Source organism: Prinia subflava, chromosome 2 (assembly GCF_021018805.1).
Source record: "Prinia subflava isolate CZ2003 ecotype Zambia chromosome 2, Cam_Psub_1.2, whole genome shotgun sequence".
Classification (NCBI taxonomy): domain Eukaryota; kingdom Metazoa; phylum Chordata; class Aves; order Passeriformes; family Cisticolidae; genus Prinia; species Prinia subflava.
Genome location: NC_086248.1, coordinates 4594613 through 4603904, shown reverse-complemented (window position 1 = coordinate 4603904; position 9292 = coordinate 4594613). Strand labels below are relative to the sequence as shown.

At 44.7% G+C, this 9292-nt stretch overlaps 1 protein-coding gene across 1 annotated transcript; it reads right to left on the bottom strand.

Annotated features, from left to right (window-relative positions):
* Positions 1–2539: 2539 nt before the first annotated feature.
* Positions 2540–8214, bottom strand: LOC134564581 (uncharacterized). The gene is made up of 2 exons (XM_063423477.1): positions 2865–8214; positions 2540–2782 (listed from the first exon to the last, which is right to left on the bottom strand). Exons 1-2 carry the CDS (start codon positions 8211–8213, stop codon positions 2735–2737), a joined length of 5397 nt encoding a protein of 1798 aa, XP_063279547.1. The 5' UTR covers position 8214; the 3' UTR covers positions 2540–2734.
* Between the last annotated feature and the right edge of the window lie 1078 nt (positions 8215–9292).

Below are 9292 nucleotides of genomic sequence, written 5' to 3'. Positions count from 1 at the left end.
CTTGTCCTGAGGAGCCCAGAACTGGACACAGAACCCCAGATGTGCCTCAGCAGGGCTGAGTAGAGGGTCAGGATCACCTTCCCCAGCCTGATGGGACACAGCTAACAGGATTGTGTTAAGGGTATTTCACAGAGTCTTATGCAATGTTGACAGCCAATAAAACTCAATTTTTAATTATTTTTTGGCAAGACCTCTGATTCACATTTTGCTTACTGGGGGAATGTATTGTGGCTGCAGAGCAAGGAGCACTAAAAACAAACATACGTGAGTTTGATGAATGGAAGGACTAGTTTCCAATTTTATTATTGTTTTTTATTGTTGCATCTTGAAGGATTAAATAGCTGAGCCAGTTTATCAAAAGTTCATTGCTGGATCCCAGCAAGAAGATGCCCCAACTGTTAGCGTAGGAAAACATATAACCACACAGAGGCGATCATATGCGGTTCTTTATTCCAGCGCGCGGGACACCGGGGTGATAATACACCCAAATCTGATGTCCAAAGCATACAGAGTCGATTCGTGATTTTTTATAGTTTAAATTATACACATGTTAACTAACCCCCACCCCTAGATACTGATTATCCTATTCCTTAGTTACTATCTTAAATCATACCTACGCTTCTACCCTGATCCACACTTGATTTGGTGAAAACAATAGCATGGAGCTGTTTACCGAAACTGACGCTTGTTCCCAGCTAGCTGCGTCAAGTTCCAGTTGTACGTTCTCTACTTTCCTCCCCCTATACATTACTCAATCTAGAAATTATATTTTTTAACCCTCCACCAACATTCCCCCCTTTGAAAGTATTTTCACTCTAATATACTAAGTGTAAATGCTTTCACTTAATACAGTCCATTAGGCTTCAGAGTTCATACTGGATGTTCATCTTCAAATCCTCTGTTGTCATAGGCTTTGTCCGGGATGTTGTTGCGGATTGAAGGTGCTGGGTTCCGTGCCAATGCCTTCATTATGGTCCTGTTCCAAGATGCCTTTTTCTGTATCTCTCTCTTCAGGATTCTGTAAACTAACCAAATTACTAAAAATATAATCAGTAAAATTATCAGATTTTCAAGGATAGACTTTATCCATGAACTCACATTCCATCCTAATCCTTCAAAGATTTTACCCAACCAGCTAGTAGCTAAATCCTTTTGTTCCTTTTGTGCCTCATGCTCTATTTGTTTTAACTGACTGATGTCATGTTCTACATCTGCAGTTACATTTGGGATGTGGATGCAGCAATGGTCGATTTGTCCCTTTAAATATCCACACACTCCGTGTTCTTTCAAAAGTAACATATCTAAAGCCAAACGATTTTGCAGGGTCATTTTGGTGGTGGCCTGTAATTGCACATTGAGTTCCCTAAATCCCTCTCGTGTGATTCTTGCTAATCTGTCTACCTGACCTGTGAGTCTATATAGCATTTCTCTATTTCGATAATTTGCAATGGGACCAAACAAGGATTCTAGGGCCCACCCAATCTTTACTCCACTAGAGGGTTCCTTCCAAGTGTCATCTGGGTTCTTGTCTTCTGAGACGTCTCGCTTTGCTTTTATTTGCAAGGCTTCACTGCTCCTGTTAAATGGGGATTTCTTCCAAATTGGACATAAAGTGGGAAGGCCCAGGGTGATTTCTCTTACCTCCCCGTCCATAGGCAAGTGTGTTGTCCATGTGCCATCACTCACTGCCCATACAAATGGTCCTGGACTTCGAATTGTACTCCTGCTACATCCTACTATAATCTTAGAATCTATTTTGCCTTGTTTGTGTTTAATTTTCCTGCAGGCACAACCAATTCGTAAGGCTATTGCCAATGGTGACCACTGTTTCATTTCCAGATTATCAGAGGTGCAATCATAAATTTTCTTACATACCCACCAACTTACCTTATTTGCCTCTTTCTGACTGCTAGTATCAGTATTTGTCACTGTGGGATCTGTCTCATTTTCAGAGCCTTTCCATTTAATGCACCAGGGTGTGCTTTCCATATATTGGAATTTCTGGAGGATGCTCACAGACCATGCACTGTCCCAAGGTTCCAGTCCTTTCCAATCCTTCTCTTCACATTTCCACACTACAACACTTTCTGTAGCGTTGTCCCTGATCTTTTGATAGCGTAGAAACCAACATTGCCATTTTGCAAGGTCTTGGTCCTTAACCCACCACTCTATGATTTGTCCCAATTTGCCATTACTAAGAATGCACTCTGACTTTCTCATGGGTTGCATATAGGAATCCTCTGTTATCTTCCAGTATTCTCTGACCACCACCCTTGACTCTGGTACTTGTTTACAGTTAATTGTTTTGTTCCCTCCTATTTCAGGTAATTTTGATGTTATTATTCCCCAGCTTACTGGGTCCCCTGCTGCCTTTGGTATTGGCAGGCAGGCCGTTATTCTGCTGGTATTATGCATTTTGGCAAAGTCTCTGACCAATCCAATCATTACATTCTCAGCCCGAATTTCATTAGAAATTTCTATTACTTGTGTTTTTGCCTGTATCTCTCTCTTCATTCTAGAATGAAGAGTTGTTAGTTGACCCTTCTGTATCCCATATCCCAAAGTAACAGCAATCCCTACTGGTGACATTAGTATCCATGAAATTAACATTACCCACAGGAAGAGCATGAGCACAGTTACCAATACCATTTGAACAGTTACAGACGTTTCAGCCTCAGCTTTGTTGGTCCAAAAGTTTCTACAGCCCACGACTGGACTCCACGAGGGACCTTCTTCACACGTGTGTAGTGTATCCAGGGTTCCACTCCAGCCACTTTGACTGCTGTAAAGGTGGTTAGCAGTACCTGATGGGGACCAGTCCACTTCTCTTTTAGTGGTTCTTCGTTCCAGGTTTTGATGTATACCTCATCTCCTGGTTCGATATTGTGGACTGGATTCTCCAGGGCCAGTGGTCTGTTCCACACGAGAACACTTCGGAGCCGAGCTAGAGTTTTCCCGAGGGACAGAACATAATTATACACATCTTGTTTCCCTGTGACATGAACATTTGGATTGGGGTTAGGAGATTCATATGGTTTCCCATACAATATTTCATAAGGACTAACTGACATCCCACTCCTAGGCTTTATCCGAACCCTCAGCAATGCTATCGGCAAAGCCTGTGGCCACTGCAGTTTGGCTTCCTGGCATATTTTACTGATCTGCCTCTTCAGTGTCTGGTTCATTCTTTCTACTTGCCCACTTGACTGGGGTCTCCATGGTGTGTGGAGGTCCCAAGATAATCCCAATAACTTGCTTACCTCTTGTACCACCGTGGCTATGAAGTGTGGGCCTCTGTCTGATGATATCCCTAGGGGCACCCCAAACCTGGGAATGATCTCCTGTAATAACCACTTAACTGTTTCCTTTGCTTGGTTTGTGCGACAGGGAAGGGCTTCTGGCCATCCAGAAAACGTGTCAACCCCTACTAACAGGTATTTGTATCCCCGAGTTTTTGGCAGTTCTGCAAAATCCACTTGCCAATAGTCTCCTGGTTCTATTCCTATCCGAATTCTGCCTAATTGTGCCTGTCGTCTAGCTACGGGATTGTTTTTCAGACAGATTTCACATTTAGACATTACTGACTTGGCCATTGTTTGCATCCGTACTGAAATTAGGTATTGTCTTAGCCACTTTACCAACGCCTCTGCACCCCAGTGACACTCATTATGTTTTACCTGTAAAATTTCTCTCATTACCAAAGGAGGTACCACTATTTGCCCTTGTGCGGTTACATACCACCCTTCTGCGTTCTTCTGTGCCTTCAGCAGTTGTGCTAGTCTGTCATCTTCGATTGTATAGTTTGGCTTCGGAGGCAAATTAAATTGAGAGATATTAAGTCTTGATGGTATCAACGCCATTGTTTTCTGCACCTCTCGCGCTACCTGACGGGCTGCCCAATCTGCTTTTCGATTTCCTTCACAAATTTTGGAGTTGCCTGATTGATGTGCCTTGCAGTGCATGATTGCTACTTGTTCAGGTTTTTGTACTGCATCTATCAATTGTAGGACTGCATCTTGATGTTTAATATTTGTCCCTTGGGAGGACAGCAGTCCTCTTTCTTTCCATAAAGCTCCGTGTACATGCACTACTCCAAAGGCATATTTGGAATCAGTCCAAATATTCACTGTCTTCCCTTCACTCAGCTCGAGTGCTCTGGTTAATGCGATTAGTTCTGCCCTTTGTGCAGACGTGTTAGGTGGTAGTGATTTTGCCTCTATTACTACATCAATTGTAGTTACCGCATATCCCGCGTATCTGGCTCCGTTCTCCATGAAGCTGCTTCCATCTGTAAAGAGTTCCCACTCTGGTTGCTCCAGGGGGACATCCTTCAGATCTGTTCTTGCTGAATAAGTGTGCTCGATGACTTCTAGACAGTCATGCTCTAATGGACCTTCTTCAGCTGTGGCACCTAGAAATAGAGCTGGATTCAAGAGGTTAGTTGTTTTTAGTGTAACATCATCCTGCTCAGTCAGGGTTACCTGAAACTTCATCATGCGGCTTGGAGAGAGCCAATGGCCCCCCTTTTGTTCCAGGACTGTAGTTACCATGTGTGGCACATAGACATCTATGTGTCTTCCCATTGTGAGCTTCCTGGCTTCCTGTATCAGCAGCACGGTAGCTGCCACTGCTCGCAGACATGAAGGCCATCCGGCACTTACGTTGTCGAGTTGTTTGGAAAAGTAACCCACCGGCCTTTTCCAGCTTCCCAGTCGTTGGGTCAGGACTCCCAGTGCCAGTCGCTGCCTTTCATGCACGTACAGCTGAAAGTCTTTAGACAGATCAGGTAACCCCAAAGCAGGAGCAGTTGTCAGTGCTTCCTTTAACTTCTGGAAGGCCTCTTTCTGTGGTTTGCCCCAGGTGAACGGCTGCGTCTTCTGAGCCTCGTACAAGGGTTTTGCAATCAGTCCATAGTCCATGATCCACAGGCGACACCACCCTGTCATTCCGAGGAAGATCCGCAGCTCGTGTAGATTCTGAGGCTCTGGAATAGCACAGATAGCTTGAATACAATTAGTACCCAGTTTTCTCTGCCCTTGTGAGATTTCACATCCCAGGTAAATCACAGTCTGTTGGGCAATTTGTGCTTTTTCTCTGGATACCTTATACCCTCCCATTCCTAGTGAATTTAAGATCTCAATGGTTACCTTTATGCAGGTCATTTCTTCCTCTGTTGCAATCAAAATGTCATCTACATACTGGAGTAATAAATATTGGTCTCTTGGTACTTGCCCTTCTCTGGTCCAGATTTCCAGTTCTTTTGCCAGTTGACTTCCAAAGAGAGTGGGCGACCCCTTGTACCCCATCGGTAATCGAGTCCAGGTGAGCTGAGTTTTTCTTCCACTTTCTGGATGTTCCCACTCAAAGGCAAATAGTTTCCTACTTTCTTGGTCAAGGGGTATACAGAAGAAAGCATCTTTTAAGTCAATTACAGTAAACCATTTATATATCTCTTTTACGGATGCTAACAATGTATAGGGATTGGCAACCACTGGATGAATGTCTTTTGTTATTTCATTTATACCTCTTAAATCCTGTACAAGTCTATACTCACCATTGGGTTTCTTCACTGGGAAAATTGGGGTGTTGTATTCCGATTTACATTCCTCTAGAATTCGATATTTTAAAAATTTATCAATGGTCTTTGCTATTCCCTGTCGTGCTTCTGGTTTTATAGGGTATTGTTTGATTCGTACAGCCTTTGCTCCTTCTTTTAACTCTACATGTACCGGTTGTGCCAATTTAGATTTTCCAGGTACATCTGTTTCCCAGACAGAGGGAATTACTGCATCTTCTACTTCTTTAGGAATATTAGAAATTGGTTTTTCTTTTATCATCAAAATCTTTCCTGTCTTAGACTCCGGAATTTTCATTACGAGTTCACCATTCTCAAAAGTAATTACTGCCTCCAGTGCTGCCAGTAGATCGCGCCCTAAGAGCGGAGTTGGGCAGTCTGGCATGTATAAGAATTCATGGGTCAAGATCTTATCTTCAAAGCTCAATTCTAGGGGTTGCAAGAATGGCCGTACCTCCTCCTTCCCTGTGGCTCCAATGACTGCTGCTGACTTGTTCCCAATTTGCCCCTCAAGATAATTTAGTACAGAATGTGTGGCCCCCGTGTCAATGAGAAAATCTACGTCTTTTCCTTCTAAATGCAAAGTCACCATGGGCTCTCTTGATCCTGGCTCCCTCTCATGTAAAACCATGACCCTGGCTACACCCTCCAGCTGATGCTCACCACTTTGATTAAACATACTGTCTAACTGAGGCTGACCATTCTGGCTAAACCGGTTTGGACACTCCCTTTTCCAGTGTCCCTCCATCCGACAATATGCACACTGATTCAGACCTAATCTACCATGACCAGAACCTCTGCCAAAGCCACCTCTATTAACGCCACGACCACCTCTACCACGTCCCCGCCCCTGTCTCTGTAAGACTGCCAAAAGGCTTTGCCCCTGTTTCTTGATAATTTCTTTGTCCCTGTTATTATAAACTTTCCAGGCAACCTCTAGGAGTTTATCCAAGTTTCTTAACTCTTCACCTTCCAGTTTCTGTAGCTTTTTCCTAATATCTTCCTGTGCCTGACCCAGAAAAATAAAGGCAAGCTGAGTTCTTCCTTGCTCACTGTCTACTTGAAGATCAGTATATCTTCTAGCTGCTTCCTTAAGTCTTTCTAGAAAGGCAGTGGGAGATTCTTTCTTTTCCTGTCGAATTTCATACAACTTAGACCAGTTCATACTCTTAGGTATTGCCTGTTGAACACCAACTGAAATCCACTCCTGATATCTCTTTAGCCTTAACATATCTACTCCAGAGGGGTCATTAGCATCCCACTCTGGGTCTGCAGTGGGAAAATTATAATCCAGTGTCCCTGTCACCAAACCATTTCGTATGTCTTCTCTAGCTCTTTCTCTTGCTGCTCGAAGAACCATATCTCTCTCTGTCTCATCCATCAGAGTGTCTAATATGACATGAATATCTTCCCAATCAGGGTTCTGAGTTTTCATTATCATCTTAACCACACGAGCTACCTTATCTGGGTTTTCTCTATACGTTCCGGCTGATTGTTTCCATATAACTAAATCAGCAGGTGAAAAGGGTACCTTTACAAAGACGGGTCCATTAGTTCCCACCCCTTGCCTTAGTGGTGCAATAATCGTTCTCTTTTGTTTGCCTGATTTTAATATACCCTTTCCTGCCTGAGGCCACTCCAGGGCCAGTTTTCCTCGTGTTCGGTGAGCTACTGGGGCGTCTAGTTCATCTGCTTCACTGTCACTACTTTCCATTCTATCTGTCTTCTTCACATTCCCCCTTTGCTTCCGCCTCACAATCACATCCTGGACAGGTGAATCGGGGAGGGGAGGATACAGGGGGGCAGACGGGCCAGAAGCTGGTGAAGGAGGTGTAGGTGGGAGCGGAGGGTACCCTTGAGCTGGTGTTAGAGGGGGAATAAATCTTTCAGCGGGTGTGGGCGGGGGAGCAGGATAGCTTTGAGCAGGTGTATGTGGAGAAGGGGGGGTTCTCTGAGCCGGCGGAGGAGGGACAGGCACCTGGGCAGACGGAGGGGGGGCAAGCGGAGGAGCGGCTGGCACAGGCAGAGGAGGATAATTACCTTCAGCAGACAAAGGTGGGGGTGAAACATATTGTGCTGGCGCGAGCGAGGGGTGTGTAAGAGAATCAGGTGGGGTCAGGGTGAGCGGGGTAGAACTTGGTGTTGAGGGGGCCGTGGTGGTTCCAGGAGCCATGGGAGATACCAATAATTCCGATTCCAGTTCATCTCTTTTTCCCCCTAAAATTTCACTTAAAACTGCATGTTCCATACAATGCTTATTTTGGACGCAAGCCAGACACTTATTATTCTCAAGCTTCATTGCTTTCATTTTGTCAAGCCACAAAACCGGTTTCTCAAGCAAGCACAGAAATAAGTCAATATATGGTAATTGTTCTACCCTTCCATCTTGTGTACAAAGCGATCTAAGTTGCATAATAACCTTCACATCAAAAGACCCGTTTTTCGGCCACCTCTGATTTTCAGGCAAAGCGTATTTTGGCCAGTGAACATTACAATATTCAATCAACTTATCTTTTCGTAATTCCTGACCGAAGTTCCCCTCTTTCCAATGTGCTAACAAACAACCCAACGGAGAAGAACTTGGTATAGAGGCATTATTGCTGCCCAAAACCTCTTTTAACCCTTTTAGTTTCTCCATATTACAGATACATAAAACCACAGATGCCGAACCTGCAACGCTTTCGCGATGTCTGACGGACGGCTGCCTAGGCAATACCACCAGGAATTCCTTTTGCCCAACCAAGCGTAGCTTTCGCTGCGTCTTAATGGCAGGCCCCCAGACCAGAGAATAAAGAACCTTACCTCTCACCAGGGGTCGTTGTGAGCGGCGAGGGTCGCGGCGCCGATGGGCTCCCCGAGAAATCACCCGGTGCCGGCTGGAGCGTGATCGGGTCGCGGGGTCCTGGCTGCGCCCACAAGGTCCCGTCCTGGGTCGCCAAAAATGTTAGCGTAGGAAAACATATAACCACACAGAGGCGATCATATGCGGTTCTTTATTCCAGCGCGCGGGACACCGGGGTGATAATACACCCAAATCTGATGTCCAAAGCATACAGAGTCGATTCGTGATTTTTATAGTTTAAATTATACACATGTTAACTAACCCCCACCCCTAGATACTGATTATCCTATTCCTTAGTTACTATCTTAAATCATACCTACGCTTCTACCCTGATCCACACTTGATTTGGTGAAAACAATAGCATGGAGCTGTTTACCGAAACTGACGCTTGTTCCCAGCTAGCTGCGTCAAGTTCCAGTTGTACGTTCTCTACTTTCCTCCCCCTATACATTACTCAATCTAGAAATTATATTTTTTAACCCTCCACCAACACAACCCTGGAAATGATCAAGGCCAGGCTGGATGTGGCTCTGAGCAACCTGGTTTAGAGAAAGGTGTCCCAGCTCATGGCAGGATGTTGGAAAGAGATGATCTTTAGGGTCTCTTTCAACCCAAACCAGTCTGTGGGTCTATGATTCTGTGGCTCAACCTGCCATGAAAGACTGGGTGCTGTTTCTATCCCAGAATCATTAGGATTAAGGTTGGAAAAGAGCTTTAAGATCATGCAATCCAGCTGCCCACCCAGACCATGACCATGTTCACCTTGAAAGCATGTTCTGAAGTGCTGTATCCACTTATTGTTTGAACACTTCCAGGAATGGCAACTCCCCAACTTCTCTGGGCACTCTGCTCCAGTGATATACCACACTCTCCAT